This window comes from Delphinus delphis, chromosome 16, assembly GCF_949987515.2.
Source record: "Delphinus delphis chromosome 16, mDelDel1.2, whole genome shotgun sequence".
NCBI classification, from domain to species: Eukaryota; Metazoa; Chordata; class Mammalia; order Artiodactyla; family Delphinidae; genus Delphinus; species Delphinus delphis.
The window spans coordinates 76,783,805-76,801,695 of record NC_082698.1 but is presented as its reverse complement, the minus strand read 5'-3'; the positions used below and the strand labels follow the sequence as shown (position 1 = coordinate 76,801,695).

At 37.1% G+C, this 17,891-nt stretch overlaps 1 protein-coding gene across 1 annotated transcript in view; it reads left to right on the top strand.

Annotated features, from left to right (window-relative positions):
* Window positions 1-17,891, top strand: part of RYR2 (ryanodine receptor 2) — a 714,060-nt gene that overhangs the window by 328,891 nt on the left and 367,278 nt on the right. Inside the window, exons 11-12 of the mRNA XM_060035003.1 lie at window positions 3,453-3,527; window positions 8,370-8,526. Coding sequence (XP_059890986.1) covers window positions 3,453-3,527; window positions 8,370-8,526 — 232 coding nt within the window. The remainder of the gene's footprint in view (window positions 1-3,452; window positions 3,528-8,369; window positions 8,527-17,891) is intronic.

Genomic DNA, 17,891 nt, shown 5'->3' with positions numbered 1-17,891 from the left:
TGTCAGTCTTTGGAATGGGACTATACCATTGGCTCTCCTGGTTTTCAGGTATTTGGGCTTGGACCGGAACTTGTATCATCAGCTCTCCTGGGTCTCCAGCAGATTTTGGGACTTGTCAGCCTCCATGATTGCATGAGCAGACTCCTTATAGTAAATTCTTTCTATATATATATATATATATATATATATATATACACACACACACACACACACACATTCACACATATATATGAACGTATTTTTATATAACATATATTCTATATGTTAAGATTTATACATATATATATCTCTCCACAACTTGGATCACAGCTTAGATGGCTATTGTTGGTATGTAGTGGGTAGAGGCCAGGGATGTGAAAAATATCCTACAGTGCACAGGACAGCCCCCCACAGCAAAGAACTACCTGGACCAAAGTGTCAGTAGTGCTACTGTTTAGAGACGGGTAGGCCATAGTTTCCTAACTTTGGCTCCCCCTTACGACCAGCTGGGGAGCTTTTAAAACACCTGACTCCAAATTTGGCTTAATTGGCCAGTGGTGAGGGCAAGGTTTCAGGATTCTAAAAGCTATCCACATGATTATATTCACAACCACCATTAAAAGCCCCTACTGAGGACCCTGGTCATTGATGTACCTAAAATTCTTAGGTTATAATGGATGGATCAGGGTGATCCTGAATCAAGTTTAATGTCAAAAGATAAACAAGTAGTCATTATTACCTCCTGATGTGATGTCATAGGAAGGCAAACACCAATTTCTGAAATGTCCTTGCCAAAGAATCACAAATTTGAACCTGAGTAAGTTTCTAGATTTCTAGATCTATCACGTAGAGGCAGATGTTAAAAAACACTGTGAGGATGTTATCAGCAAAATTCAGAATGTAGAAAATACTCCAGGACAAATGATACAGTTTTTTTGTGAACAAATGGCAAGAAGGAAAAAAGAAGAGGAAGGGAGAACTGTTCTAGAATAAAATAAAGACACCAAACCAATTTATGCATCTCATTGGGATCTTGATTTGAAAAAGCAACAGAAAGAAAAAGACATTTTTTTCTTGAAGAACAATTTATTCAGATTTTTCCCATCCTGTGACATGATGGATAAAAGTAGATTCATTATTAAAAAAGAATAAAATTTGAAAGCAAGTTAACCTGAGAATGATTACCTCATGTTTCTCGGTAGGATGCCTGATCATTCTGTTTTCTATGACTTTTGCTACATTAAAAATTTTTTTATTTTATATTGGAGTATAGTTGATTAACAATGTTGTGTTAGTTTCAGGTGTACAGCAAAGTGATTCAGTTATACATATACATGTATCTATTCTTTTTCAAATTCTTTTCCCATTTAGGTTATTACAAAGTATTGAGCAGAGTTCCCTGTGCTATACAGTAGGTCCTTGTTGGTTATTTTATTTTATTTTATTTTATTTATTTATTTTTTGCGGTACGTGGGCCTCTCACTGTCGTGGCCCCTCCCGTTGCGGAGCACAGGCTCCGGACGCGCAGGCTTAGCGGCCATGGCTCACGGGCCCAGCTGCTCCGCGACATGTGGGATCTTCCCGGACCGGGGCACGAACCCGTGTCCCCTGCATCGGCAGGCAGACTCTCAACCACTGCGCCACCAGGGAAGCCTCTGGTTATCTATTTTAAATATAGTAGTGTGTATATGTCAAGCCCATACTCCCTGACTATCCCTACCCCCAACCCTTCCCTCCTGGTAACCGTAAGTTCCTTCTCCAAGTCTCTGAGTCTGTTTGTGTTGCGTAAATAAGTTCATTTGTATCTTTTTTTTTTAGATTCTGCATATAAGCGATATAATGATTTTTGTCTTTCTCTGTCTGACTTACTTCACATAGTATGATAATCTCCTGGTCCATCCTTGTTGCTGCAAATGACATTAGTTCAATCTGAAAAAGACATTTTTGAGACAATTGGGAAAATTTGAACAGTGAATGGGTATTTCATAAAAACAAATTTTTTTTTTTTTTTTTTGCGGTACGCGGGCCTCTCACTGTTGTGGCCTCTCCTGTTGGCGGAGCACAGGCTCCGGACGCGCAGGCTCAGCGGCCATGGCTTACGGGCCCAGCCGCTCCGCGGCACGTGGGATCCTCCCGGACCGGGGCACGAACCCGTGTCCCCTGCATCGGCAGGCGGACCCTCAGCCACTGCGCCACCGGGGAAGCCCAGTAAAAACAAATTTTATATATATGTATATCAAGTATAGAAAAATACTTTTGTATTATTTTATGTGGAGGTTGTATGTCGAAGGATAACTTGTGGTTATAGGTAAAACAAGGTTGGCCCTATATTGATCACTGTTGAAACTATGTGCTGGGTGTATTGGGGTTTATTATAATATTCTCTCTCCTTTTGTGTATCTTTGAAAAGTTCCACAATAAAAATAGAATGAGAAGGAATATCTGAGTAGGTAAGAGGAATGCAGGCGAGAATGGTGTTAGGAAAACTGTCAAAGCAGTAGGGTTTTCCAAAGTGTTTAAAATAAATAAGTCCACTGGATTTGGTAACATGAAGGTCATTTGATGGCCTCAGCTAAATCTGTCTCAGTGGAGAAGTGGGTCTGCAGAGAAGATTGAGTGCACTGAGGATTAAGAGGAGGTGGTAATGAGGCAGAAAAGCAAGGGAAGCAGGGGAGGAAAATATGGTCACATGTTATTATGTTTGTGACTGGACAGGGTTGTGTGTGTTTGGATGATTAAGAGACCCCGTGGAGAGGGAGATGGTGAGCACTTGGGAAAGAAACAGGAAACAAGTTTTGTTTTCCTTAAACCAATCTCAAGGGGATGGTATAGAGACCAATTTGGATAATGTATACACATTACTTTGCATCACGTCTGACATATTAACAAATTGTTATTACGAGAGCTTTGGAATTTTGGTATGTGTGATGTACATCCAAAGAAATTTCTGTGTGTGTGTGTGACTTTTTTGTTGATATTTACATTTTATTGATGTTTACATTTTCCTATCTCTTATCATTTAACAGATTGTCATGGAAACATTAAAATTAATGTGTTTTCACATTTCTTTAAAATGTTTGAAATGTCTAGAAAGAATTTAGAATCACAAATAATTATATGCATGTGTTGAAATATATTAAACTACACCTAAACTCAAACTCGTAGTGGAGTACGTTTATGGACTTAAGTTTAATGGTGAGAGTATTCACTGGGATAAAGAGAGAAAAATGGCCAGGGTGAGGGAGAGGGGATGAATGGGATGAGAGGGAGTAAAAGACGAAGGAATGTGTTTAAATCAAATGTTTGTTCAGGTCACTGTTGTTATTTTTATTTCCAGTTATATTGTCTCCTACCAAAAAGTAGCTTTTACTGTTTCTCCAAAGCCTTCCCATTTACTTTTCTCTTTGAATTGGCTCGGAAAATTGAGTCCAAGAATGCAACGTTAAAATTGGGCTTTTTATTTCTTTTAACAGAACTGTTCATTACGAGGGTGGTGCTGTATCTGTTCACGCACGTTCCCTGTGGAGACTAGAGACGCTAAGAGTTGCGTAAGTAGAACTTCTAAATACAGCCTGACGCTCCGGGTACAAAGTACCTCGAGTGCTCTTGTGCTAACAACCAGCAAGCAAATGAAACCCTGAGAAAGTGGAGAGTCTCTCCTCTTTTACCTTCCGCCTTTATTTATCTTTCACTAGCCTACATTCACCAGGTAGTAAGCACCAATTTTATACCATCTGCTTTTGCGTTTAGCCTCATTTGATTTTATAATATTGTCTTGTCCCAGTCTGTGCATCTCCTGGCAGGAAGAGTTCCCAGGGCAGAGTGATGTAAGGTTTGGAGACAGGACAAGTTGTTTGCAACCCTGTCGCACATTTCAGGTCTGGGTTTAACCTTGTAAAGTCACATGTAAAACAGTGGAAACTTGAACCTGAGTGAGATGTGACAGCCATAACTGGCAGTCACTATCTTTACTTACAAATAGCTTGATAGCTGAGTGAGAAATGTGGATTGCAAACAAGTCACTGTGTATTCATTATAGAAACAATGACCTTTTTTTTTCTGGTGACTTCAAAAAGCTGTCCAGAGATTGACTTTTAGTTCCTTTATGTAAATGCAATACTGATGGTAAAGGTGTCATTTTGAACTATTTTAAATAGAATTTAAGTATCAGTTAAATTAAAAATAAAAGGTTGGAAGTTTTAGTCCTTTACCTAAAAATCAGTAAGTTTTCAATGTATGTTCCCTGTTAAATGACACTTCAAAAAATTATTGATTTAGGGTAACAGACTTCATGGATGGCTGTAGGGAACTATCTTATTATGGAATAGCTGTCTTTGTCAACCTGATATTTTGAGATTAATGCTTATCTAATGATGATTAAAATGGTTCAGTGGTCTTCAGTTTTTTTGTCTTTTTGTTTGTTTTGCTTACATATCCCATACAATGATTTCGAAAAACTTTGTATTTCTTTGATCATTGTTAGGCTTGACATAGAAAGTTTTTCATTATCAGTTTAAATAGATGCATAGAATATAACTTACAGTGTATTATAAGTAGTGACATTTTAAGATAAAATGGTTACACCACTCTTATAAAAGTATCCCATTGTCTCTAAGTTCTGCTGTGATTTAATACCCATCTTTGTTTATTTAAAAATACTTGAACATGGTCTCTTTAACAGTGAAAAAATTATATGTTACTCATCTTTCTCATTGAAATCATATTTCCTTTATTCTCCCATGACAGAATAGTACCCCAATTGGAATTTTTTTTATGATTGAAAGACTTTTCTGCTCACTGTGTTATACTCCTGTTCAACAAAAAAAAATGCATGTAAATTAAATTTATCTTTTATATTTTCTGTGATTATAAGTCTGTGACTTTAAAAAAGTGCTTCTATATTAACCCCATTAATTCTTAATTAATTGATGATATTAAATTTCTTCTGTATAAAGTCATAGTTGATCAAATGCACTAAAATATTAAAACTTTTGATAAACATTGAACTTAAAAGTAGAATTTTATGGGAAGTGCACCTCTTAATGTGATGGACAAAGAAGAGATGACATAAAGGAAAGGGAAGACAAGTCGTAGCTTTTGTGTGCTTCATAAGTTATTCAGAGAATTTAGGAAAAAGAATTTCAAATATATACATGTATTTTTATAATTTGCCTTGTGTATTATAAAAATGACAGCTTAATCAGAGAAATGAAATAGTCCAAAAAAGTGAAATTTAGAGAAGTTTTGTTGCCTTTAAAAAACAGACTCCAGATGTGTTTTCACATTTATAGATCTACCTACCCTTCACAATTGTATGCTTAAAGAAATGATTTTTTGTTTTTTTTGAGGAAACCAGGACCTAAATCTGTCTCAATTTATAGGTTTAAAAAAAAAAAGGATGAGAGCTCCTGAAAGCCCAACAAGAGTTCCTTTTTATTGTCAACAATGTTGTTGATGAACTGCAATTACATAAATCCCATTATTCAGCACGTGTTTCTATCCCGTGGTCTTAATTCTGTTCCCCTGCTGTTGACTAATGTTTGAAGTTTGAAAGGGGGAAGTTTGGAGTTTGTTTTAACTTTGAATTTGGTTGACTGATACATAGAAAGGGCCTGGGCCTTCTTCAAATAATGGAGATGGAAGGGGGTACTTTATCACCCTGTGTTTGTAGCTGTGCCTCTCAGAATCCAGATGACAGCAAGGGGGCTTGACAGCCAAGGCAGATCAGGGACTTTTTCAGCCATTTAAAAAATTAAAGAGAGGTGTTTTGATTCTACTCTATGACCCTTGATGTATATCTACAGTAGGAAAGCAGGAGGTTCATATGTAAGAGATGTAATTATTTTAAAAAAAGTTTTTTTTTAGATTTTGTTGCATCTTTGACCTACTTTGGCCTCACTGTAAATTTACAAATTAGATTGCATTTAATTTGCATGTGTTATTATATGCAATGGCCACATAATTAATTTTTCTTTTTACTTAGGAAGTAATAGTCAGAGATCCTGCTTATGTTCATGACAGAACTTTATTTCCAAAGGTCAATGTTTGTATTATAATTTTTGGGATACCATATGTTTTTTTTCCCTCCAATGAGGCCCCAAACTATGTATTTGTTATAATTTATGTAGTTCAGTAATTATATATTTTATATTGCTTACTTATATAACATTAGTGTTGTCAAAAGTTTTTCAGTATTATGAACATTTTAACAAGGTAAGTTTTAATTTTGGGAGTCAAATATAATAGAAAACACATTCCTGTATTGTACCCCAGTACAAAGTTGTCAGAACACTGTAAGTAGGATATATGTTCGTTTCTGTGATGGGCATGATCACTGCAATTATAAATAATGCATTTTGTATTTTAAGTAAAATTCCACTTTCTTATGTGTTACGAATTTTAAAAAAATTAACATATCATGACAGGTGACCAAATGCTCCTCATTTCTTTGAGATAATTACAAGTAAATATAGATAATACATATGGAACAGTTTTCTAATAACATGGGAAGCTGCTTTATATAACTTCTTTACTATAACTATTTTCAGTTTTTACTGAAATATTATTTTCTTGCCCTTGATTCTCCTGGGCTTTTCCTCTTTTCTTTTGGACCTGTGAGCTAAAGAAAATGTGTTTGGACTTCACAAAGTTTGGCTGACGATTGGCCAGATTCATTCCATTTCTAACAGTGGCTTGAGAGGAGTGCTTATGTGTATGAGCCGTATTAAATAGATTTGAACATGGTATCCAGAATACCGTATAGAAATTCTGGTAAAAAGTATACACTACTACCAGACTAGAAATGCTTTAACATGCTGTTGTCGGTAAATGAACTTTAATTTCATTTTTAAGACAATACCGTGTTATTATCAGGGTTTATTGGTACATGATTATTAATTTAGTAGGAGGACTTTTCCAAAGTAATTGTCTTTATAAACATATCCATGTAAAAATGAACTTATTACAATATCATTCTACTGTTAATTTTCCAGGCTAATAGTTCAGGTCAAAAATCCAGGTTGGGAAAACAGCATAAAATTGACTTATAGTTCACTAAGATTGGTGAATTCTTTTTAAAGTGTTCTTGATTTGTAGAATATAAAAGTTTAGAATGCTTCTTTATTAAAACTGGTTTATTAATTAATAAAGTCATATTGAAATCCTCCATACCTTTACTTTTTATTTATTTGATTCCTTACATAGTGGTAAAGCGTCCACTATAATTGTCTTTTAAAAAATTATCCTTGTGTTTCTTTTGTTTCATTTTCTGTTTGCCATTGACATGTGAAGCTTCGTAACATAGTACATTCTTTTTAGAGTATATCTTTCTCATTATAAAATACCCGACAGTGTCCCCTTTATACTTTTTTGCCTTGAATTCTAATTTCTCTACTATCAACTTTACCATCACTGTTTTCTTTTGATTTTGTATGCATGGTCAATCCTTTTTATTTGTATTTTTTAAATTTGATTTTACATCATTGATAAGAGGCTGTCCTCGTTTTGCACACTAGCATAATTGAAAGTCACCATTATCAGAACCTTGTTTCCACTCTACTGTAGTAAGGGCAAGGCTCTGATAATGACGGCTTTCAGTTAACACAGTACTGTGCAAAGCAAGGGTGGTCTGTATCTTAATTTTTCTTTTCTACCCTATCTGAAAGTCATTATTTTTAAAAGCAGACTTTAATGATCACAACTTTGCTTTTTATCTTTCTTCTGCAATCTTAGTTTATATTTTCTCTGTGTTGCATTCAATTTTGCTTTCCCGTTTTTCCTCTTGACTGTATTAGAATTTATATTCTTGGTTTGTCTTTCTTGTTCATTGGTTTTTAATGACATAATTGTTCCACATTATTAAAATTTAAAGCATAGGAAGAGGTTTCTTTTTTCAGATAAATACATACTTCAGTTTATATATATGAGTTCCAGTTTATCATAATTAGGCATTGACTCTGATATCACTAGTTTTCAAGTCTGTGCAAATCCAAAAATAACTAGTAAATGCTAAGGTATCATTTAAACTCATAGTGTCTGTATCTGTGACTAGCGATTAGAGGTTAACCTGGAACACAAGTTCTTGGTCATCTTTGCATGGGGTAGTGTTTGGTGTGGATGGTATTACATTTAATGTCGGAAGATCTTGAGTTAAACTTCGCTTCTACTTACTGTTAGCTCTATGACATGGAATATTACCTAATCATTCTGAATAACCATTTTGTTATTTGTGATACGAAATTAATAACACCAACATCATAAGGTTTGGGGGATCATTAAAGAAGACAGTGTATGCAGAGCACCTTTGTTCATTGCCTGACACATACATTTTAATTGCTGTTTCTCCTGTCATTGTGTTTGCTATTGGATCAAGTCTTAACTGTTTTTGCTAGGTGGAGTGGAAGCCACATAAGATGGGGCCAGCCCTTCCGACTACGCCATGTCACAACAGGAAAATACTTGAGCCTCATGGAAGACAAAAGCCTTCTACTCATGGACAAAGAAAAAGCTGATGTCAAATCAACAGCATTTACCTTCCGATCTTCCAAGGTAAGACAGAAATGTATAATTTTCGATTTCCTTTAAGTACATCCCTACTGCATTCCCTTTGATGTTAGAAATGCAAAAAGAAATGATGTATGTTTTACATGTATTTCCAAATTCCCCTTTTCTCTTCGATGCCTTCCTCTTCAGTAAAGCCTATTTCCTAAACCACTAACACCTTCCCAGGTGTTGCACCTGGCTTACAGTTCTTTGGTTATTTACGTGTAGCACATCCATCCAGCCCCTTTTAGTTTTCTTAGGTGTTGACAGTGCAGTAAGCACAGACGTTGTGCTGTTGTTGTATAACAATGTGATGGGCACACCAGAGCGTTCACACAGATGCTCTTCTATGCAGACCTTTCTTCTTACGTTCTTGAATCATTTGTAAGAACAGAACCTCTAAGAGAATACTTAATATCTTTCATGAGAATCCCTCTGAACTCGATGATGAGTAGAATAGAAAAAAAAAAATGCACATCAAAGTCAAGTTGGAATGCTGGTGCTGTAGCACAGCTAGGCCCACGCAGTACCTCATGAAAGATTCGTAACTCACCAACCCCGCAGTGCAATGGATTGCTAACCATGCCTCAGGAAAACAGTAGATGTCCTGAATAGTGAAGTATCTCAGGGACAGTTGAAAATCACTTGTTCATTTGACACATTCCAAGCATCGATTGTATGCATTTTTGTGATAATTGTGTATTTCTGTCCTTAATTAAATGAAGAATGTGAAACTTGGGCATCATGATAGGAATGGTATTAACTTACTGGCTAGCTTTTTTTGTCTCAGAGATGCAAAACTTTACACCCCTGTTACAGATAAAGGTAAGTCTGAGCAAGACCAGAAGTAACTCTAAAAAGACAGCAGCCTCAGTTTACATCCCTAGTGCCACGCTCTCAGTTTTCTTGCTTTGGAGGACACAGAATGGTAGAAGATGCTTCTGATTTGATGTATTCTCCCGAGATCTCCTGAAAAGACAGCCAGTGTAGGTCCCCATCCTTTATGGTGAAAACAGACGAAGCTGGTCAACTCCAGTGGATAATCTGAGACAGGATTGGCATCTATAATTTGTTGTAGGGACCTATAGCGGGGCTCTGGAGAGGGTACCTGGGTGGACCTCAGGTGGGCAGTTAGTTGCTCCTTGTGTCTGTAGTTGGAAAGCACAGTTGATCACACTGTGAACAAACTTGACGCTGATGGGCTTCTTCCTCAAGACTTTAACCAGGGTGGTGGGAGTTTGCTAGTTTGTCCACTGATAACACCTCAGTCCAGAAAGAAAAAAAAATCCAACCCACCAAAGACGCATCAGTTATCTGATGGTGGAAGCCCTTTTCAAGTAAAAAAGATAGCGTAAAATGACATACAGCTTAATGGTAGGAAATCGGAAAAGTGAAAAGAAATGCACGACATCCCAGCAAAATATAATCTACCAAAATAAAATCCCAAAGAAGTAGAAAAAGCTGAACAGCCATATCACAATGAAAGATGTTAGAAAAAATTTCAATATATGGCATTTAAAAAGGAAAAATACGTCTAGCAAAAACTGGAGGAGAAAGAGGAAAAATGAAAGGTGCTCTGATTGCTTCCAGTGAAGCAGTGAAAAGTCAAATAATATTTTCTTAAAACTCCAAAATCAAGTAACAAATAAGATATTTATCAGTAAAAAGCCAAACACTAAACAATATTTTTATTGTAGTAAAATTTACTAAAGTAAGGTGGTGGAAGAGAAGGGAGGTTTGTGAAAGAAGGGAAGTGGGCATTTATTCACCCAGGAATATTTAAGGGCTGACTTGACCTTGACTCGGAGCTGGGAACATGCTGACAGTGCGTGCCCTCCTAAAGCTTGTTGACAGCACTGGGAAGCAGGGCCCTTTCTTCCCTAATTTCTTGGCCTTTTAAAGATGATAATTGCTACCATGCTCTGTTTCTTGTAAGTCTGCCAATGAGCTGAATATTCTCGGTAACTGATCTCTCTGAGAATCAGGATCCCCATTTTACAGATGGAAAAACTAAAGGCAGGAGAGATGAGCCACTTGCCCGTGTCACTTGGCTGAGCACAGAAGAAGATCCAGTGAACATGAGGTTACCTCTGCTCCAAACCACTAGCCAGGGTGGGTTTCAGTAACCAGGCCTGACTTCCAGGCCTGGAACCCTGGACTGGCTAGTCATTTATTCACCCCCAGGCTGTCAGGGCTGCCTCAGGGGCCTGGAGGTACACCAGGGCCTCATGTAGGGCCTCCCGGGCAGGTGACTGACAATATTGTCTAACTGTAGTCTCCCTAGTTCCTGCTGTTGCTGGAGAAATCTGAATACTGAGTTCATCTTTCTCTTTTCATTATTTCTGTCACAATCATATTCCCATGGTCTCCAAAAATCCTATTTTGCTATAGAAAGATGAATACATGATCTTTCTCTTTTCACTCTTTGACAATCCTAATTCTCCAGGAGGTAAATGGATGCCTCTAGCAAAATGGGCTAGATTATTCCAATGGAAATGTAAGTGCAAAAGAGACAAGTATGAACATATTTCAAAAATGTCTTTCTTGCATACATGCAGCCACTGATCTAGCAGTCTTCTATATAAATGTATTTTTAATAAGAGGAGTTTTCTTACAGAAATAAAATTAAACTGTGCACATTATCATTCTTTGTCATGGCAAAAAAATCGGTAGACTCAAATGTTTAGCGGATAGACTTGATAGCTAAGTGGTATTAGCTATCAGAATATATTGATCTGGAAAGATACCCATCATAATATTCTTGAGTGAAGAAAAACAATTGTAATGCAATTTAAAAATCTTATTATTTTTTTACTTAAGAAAAAGATCCGTGTGTGTGTTTATATATGATTATATATTAGATGTGGAAGAATCTACACTAATCTTTTAACTTTGGCTGCTTTAGAAAGATGAAAATGGGGGTGGGGGGTGGGAGAGGGAAGGATTGGGAGTTTGGGATTAGCAGATGCAAACTATTATATAGAGAATGGGTAAACAACAAGGTCCTACTGTATAGCACAGGGAACTATATTCAATATCCTGTGATAAACCATAATGGAAAAGAACATGAAAAAAAATGTGTGTGTGTGTGTGTGTATGTATGTATAACTGAATCATTTTGCTATATAGCAGAAATTAACAGCATTGTAAATCAACTATACTTCAATAAAATATAAAAAAATAAAACTAATAAAAAGAAAGATCAAAATGGAAGGTGTATGAGAGTATGAGTGCAAGGGGAAAGCATTTTCTTTAACTTTAAAAAAAAAAATCTCTGGATTATTTTGCCTATTATTATAGCCATTTTTCCTTTGTAACAAAAAAATCAGTTAAAAAATTCATCCATTGTACTGATATACTTGGACATAAGTTTTGTGCACAGTTTATATTTATTTCTTTAGGGCTAGACCTAGAAACAGAAATACTGACTCAAAAGCTATGAATATTTTCAAAATCTCTTGATAACGGTTCTTGCCCAAAGCAATAGTTTTTGAAACATTTCCCCCCAAATATCTCTGCTTATGTTCTGTCAGTATTAGAGTATAGTTTGCATTTGAAGAATTTTTACTGACCAGCTCCTTCTGTGGTCTCTGCTCAGAGGTTCTGTTTCTGGCTTTTGGTGATTGTGTAATGTCATAGGTTACAGTGAAAGTACAGAGACCTAGGATTCCAACATTGCCTTTTTTAAAAAAATAAATGTATTTATTTTTGGCTTCGTTGGGTCTTCGTTGCTGCGTGAAGTCTTTCTCTAGTTGCATCGAGCGGGGGCTACTCTTCGTTGTGGTGCGCGGCCTTCTCATTGCAGTGGCTTCTCTTGTTGCAGAGCGTGGGCTCTAGGCACGAGGGCTTCAGTAGCTGTGGAGCACAGGCTCAGTAGTTGTGGCGCACGGGCTTAGTTGCTCCGTGGCATGTGGGATCTTCCCGGACCAGGGCTCGAAACCGTGTCCCCTGCATTGGCAGGAGGGTTCTTAACCACTGCGCCACCAGGGAAGCTCTCCAACATTGCCTTTTAATGAACTGTTTGGTTTCTCTAAAACTAGTCTACATGAACCTCACGTTTATGGAACCACTGTAATACACAGCTTGTTAATAACCCACTGTCAGTTACCACTATGATAATTGTATATAACATGGTTGAGAGTGGTGAAGGTGGAAGTGAAATCCAGGAAAACATTTTATTTTTATTTTTTATTTTCTTTAATTTATTTTATTGAAGTATAGTTGATCCCTTCCCCATCCCCTCCCCCTTGGCAACCACAAGTCTGTTCTCTATGTCTGCAAGTCTGTTTCTGTTTTGTAAATAAGTTCATTTGTGTCAGATTTTAGATTCCATATATAAGTGATATCATATGGTATTTGTCTTTCTCTTTCTGACTTACTTCACTTAGTATGATAATCTCTATGTCCATCCATGTTGCTGCAAATAGCATGTATTCTTTTTTATGGCTGAGTAATATTCCATTGTATATATGTACCACATCCTCTTTATCCATTCATCTGTCGATGGACATTTAGGTTGTTTCCATGTCTTGACTATTGTGAATATTACTACTGTGAACATAGAGGTGCATGTATTTTTCTGAATTAGAGTTTTTTCTGGATATATGCCCAGGAGTGGGAGTGCTGGATCATGACAACTATATTTTTAGTTTTTGGAGGGCATCTTAATTTTAAAATCAAAGAATTTGCATTTTAAAATCACTGACAGAGTAGGTAATAAAGTGTTTCCTATGAAGTCAAGATAGTAACTCTATACTTTCTTTCTAAAATTACTTTTTCATTATATGTAATGTGTAGTCATTTTAGAGGATTTTAAAAGGGAATACTGCAAAAATGAGGTAAGGGGAAAATTAAAATCATGTACTATCCATCACTCAGAAACAACTGTATTGTGTGTGTATTTCAGTTTTTAACAAATATATACATATTTTGATACTAATAGGGCTAATTATTAAAATTAAAAATTATGAAAAGTACAATTACATAATAAAAAAGCATTGAACTTAGAACTAACTAAACTAGAATAAAAGTGCAGTCCTTAATTATAGATGAAATTGTATGTTTTAAAAATAAAATAGTTTTTATACTGTCAACATTTTGGAGAAGATAGTATAGCTAAACAGTTTTTTTCATCCTTTTGTTAATCATCACATTTGGTCATGGCCCCTGGTCTTTGAAATAAATAATCAGATTTACATAAAGGTGTATTTGATTCTTTTTTTTTTCCCTTAGTGCCACTGACAAGTTGAAAATGCTTGCCATATCTTTATGTATCTTTGCTATACTGTTTCCAGTGAAAATAATGAGTACTTATATTTCTGGAAGGCAAAGACTTGTGTGTGTAAGATATTTCTTCAATTTTGGTATATTTTGAGTATACAATTAATAAATGACTATTGATTGACATAATTACTGTGTTGCAAATCAAGTTCTCATTACTGATGAAAAATTTAACTTTTAAAATTGGGATTGACATATTAGTGTATAATATGTATAAAATGGATAACTAATAAGAACCTGCTGTATACAAAAATAAATAAAATAAAATTAAAAAATTCAACCTAAAAAAAGTCAAACTCAAAAAAAAAAAGGAACCCTTACATTTACAGTAGCATTCCCTTACCTATGATTGTGTGAGACTGTTTTGAAAATATATTCTTGAAACATACCTTTTTTTTTTTTTTAACAAATCATTAAGATCATTCTTACTTAAAATTATGAGAATGGCTTTAAAAACCTGTTCTACTAGTTAATATAAGGAGCAATTGTTTTGATTGTCATTGGGATATCTTTGCACTAACGTGAACACTCACTAGCCAATCTCATCTCAAATTCAGGATTTGCAGAATAATCAACAGTTGTTGATGACTGTATATATTCAGAATGAACAGAATAAAGTGGAAGACAGTTTATAAGATCACTGATGTTGGTCCTCTTTTTTCCCCTAGCTTTATTGTGATATAATTGACCTTTAATAATGTATGAAATGAAGGTGTACTATGTGATGATTTGATGCACGTATATATTGCAAAATGCTTATGCTGGTCTTTTCTTGAAGAAAACATTTTGTATCATGAAGAATTCGATTCATGCAGATTTTCTTAGACCTATTCTTCACTTTCTCTACTCCTAGAATTTTTAACCATTACGTTAGTGTGTTGAAATGTCAGTTTTCATCATAAGGTAGGTCTTGCCAATCACCCACGTATTATACTACCCCCAAGATGTCATTTTTTTAAACTTAAAATGCCCTAAAAATATTCCTCTGTGGGTGACTTCCTCCAGTTTTTTCCCTCTCACGTCCCATGAATAGAAACCTTGTGCTGCTGAAATGATGGAATACCAACCTCAAATAAGACTGCCAATGAGATTACAAGGATTATGGAGCACATGGCAAAAATAGAAAGAACAAAATATTTTTAGGACATAGTTCTAGTATGTTGTTTTACTTGAGATTTTTATTCTTGGCTCAAAAAATGTTTAAGATACAAGTTAGGGAGACTAAGAGGTAAAAACTTAACAGTTACAAATAAATAAGTCACGGGGATGATATGTGCAGCATGGGGAATATAGCTAATAATATTGTAGTATCTTTGGTGACAGATGGTAGCTAGACATCATGGTGACGGTTTTGTAATGTATAGCAATATTGAATCACTGTGTGGTATACCTGGACTAACATAGTGTTGTAGGCCAATTATACTTCCATTGTTTAGAAACTGGAGATACTGGGAGGAAATGCATCAAGATGCTAATGATGGGTATCTCTGGGAGGGATGGGATGGGCTGTGGGTGATCATTAATGTTTACTTTATACTTTTAGGTATCTTTCGTTGTCTGCAGTGAACATGTATTGCTTGTAAAATTAGAAAGCCATGGGTGTCCTTAAAAATGAAAAAAAAACCCAACAAAAAACAAAAATGAAAAAAAGATGAGGTGTATGGGTCAGAGTTTAATGGGTAGAGCCAGCATGGGATACATACACACGAAGGGATGTGTTACCTGGACTCGCTTTCTGAGCTTATGAAGCTGGCTGAGTAAGCCTGGAGTCCATAGTGCAAGTGGCCTGGAGAGGAAGGTTGTAAGCAGAATGGAACCCATGGGATGCACTGTTTGTAGTCGCTGAGCTCAGGGAAAGCCTGAACCCTCCTTAAAGACCCCACCTGATTAAGTATGACTCACCCAGGAGAACCTCCCATTTTATTTGCTCAAAGTCAATTGCATAGGGACCTTAATTACATCTCCAAGATCTTCTCACCTTTGCCATATAACATAACCTCATTGCAGGAGTGATGTCCCAACATATTCGTTGGCTCTGCCCACACTCCAGAGGAGGGAAGTTTAGTACAAGATATGAGAGGGCTTCACCTAAGGCTCTGTGACCTTGTTTCACTGCCCCAGGGAAGCCCCTCAAAGACCCTCCATTACTGAATCAGGTCCAGCTGCTCGCTGCTTACAAAATCGATACTCACAAATGCTGATAGAAAGGAAACTTGCCTTTAATCAGAATGCTGACAGTCTGGGGAGATGGTGGACTCAGTGTCCCCCAAAAACTACCTCTGAAGATTCTGCTCAACCATGGAAGCCTTTAAAGGGAAACAGGGAAGTCATCTCAGTGAATCATTGAGATAGGGGGGTCAGAGTCGTCGCCATGCCCCACTGCGTGCAGGCGTATGTGCAGGCTTGTTGATTCCTCGTGGTCTTTCTTGGGATACTGTCTTGTTCACACAGTTTGTTGGCGAGACTACTGACGCGGAAGCTAGGGAAGAGATCTGGTCATCTGTTAATTACTTATTCTTCATTTCATTTCTACTTCTTTGATCTATGGAAAGAACCAACGGATTAGGCAAGGTATTGTGTGGTCAAACGATGTGAAAGGGGTGCTAGGGCCGGAGATGAGTGGAGCGTGGGGGGTACCTGGTGTAAGGTTAGTGACAAGACAGAGGGGCCCCCTGTAGAGAGCTCTTTCCTGCAAAGAGCTTTTCCCTGGCAAAAGCTGCTGACACCTCCCAATACAAGAAAAGTTTTAAAGCCCTTCTGGCCACAAACTCACCCACCAGAGTGTCTCCTCATGAGGTTTCTGAACACCAGGGCTAAAGCAAGCTGTCTGTTTTTTTTGCAGCTCTGCCCTGGATGGGCTAAGCTTGGCCTGGTCTGTCAGTCCCAGCAATTTCTCTGACCCTGTAGCATTTTTAGACTCATATTTCACAGTGACCAACTATTCTGTGCCAAAGTGTGGCCCCATAAAGAAGCAAATAAATAAAAATGTTTTGACCTTTTAACTCTCCTGACTTCAGCCATTATTTGTCTTAAGGAGAACTGGCTATTACCCAAAGAAACACTCCATCATCTAAGGATAAAGGCCTTTGTTTTCTTCCTATCAGCCACTTGACAGAACAATTTGGAGACATTGAAGGAAGATTTCAATGAATGCTTGAAGACTCTTTGAACCACCATGTCCATATAATAAACACATAATCCTACGGGACTAGTTTAAATTTCTTAATGAGTCTACTTTATCCAACGCGTATGTATCATTTAACGAAGACAGTTGTTCAGAAGTAGTTTTGACTTAGTCACGAGCCAGTTTGGTGTACCCAATGCCAAAATATCACTTATTATTTTTCAGGCTGATCTTTTTTACTTCTGGAAGCATTTTGATACTCGGTTGAAAATTAGATTTGCCAAGCATTCGTGAGTAGGATTGTTTGAAGGCTAGGATTGGGAGTAGTTTTGTGTTTTGTTTTGTTTTTTTCTCTGAAGAGTGACTGTGGTTTTGGCAGGCAGTAAACCTTGCTCGAGTGAAACTCTGGTTTCTTTCTCTCTTTGGCAGTAGGCTGTTGCTTGTACTACTTATTTGTATTCAGTTATTTCGGTTCCTAGCTGCTGCCATTAACTGGGCCTCCCCTGAGCATGCATAGTATAGTGGTCAGCAATTTTTTTTTAAAATTTTATTTATTTTTGGCTGCATTGGATCTTCGTTGCTGCACGCAGGCTTTCTCTAGTTGCGGCGATCGGGGGCTACTCTTCCTTGTAGTGCACGGGCTTCTCGTTGAGGTGGCTTCTCATTGCGGTGGCTTCTTGTTGCGGAGCACGAGCTCTAGGAGCTCAGGCTTCAGTAGTTGCAGCACGCGGGCTCTAGAGTGCACGCTCGGTAGCTGCGGTGCACGGGCTTAGTTACTCCTCAGCATGTGGAATCTTCCCGGCCCAGGGCTCAAACCCGTGTCCTGTGCATTGGCAGACGGATTCTTAACCACTGCGCCACCAGGGAAGTCCCTGGGGCAAATTTTATAAACAGATTTTGTGGCTACTTTTCTTATCCAGGATTTAGCTTATCTAATTTTCTGTCTGCCTGTGAGCCCCAAACTGTG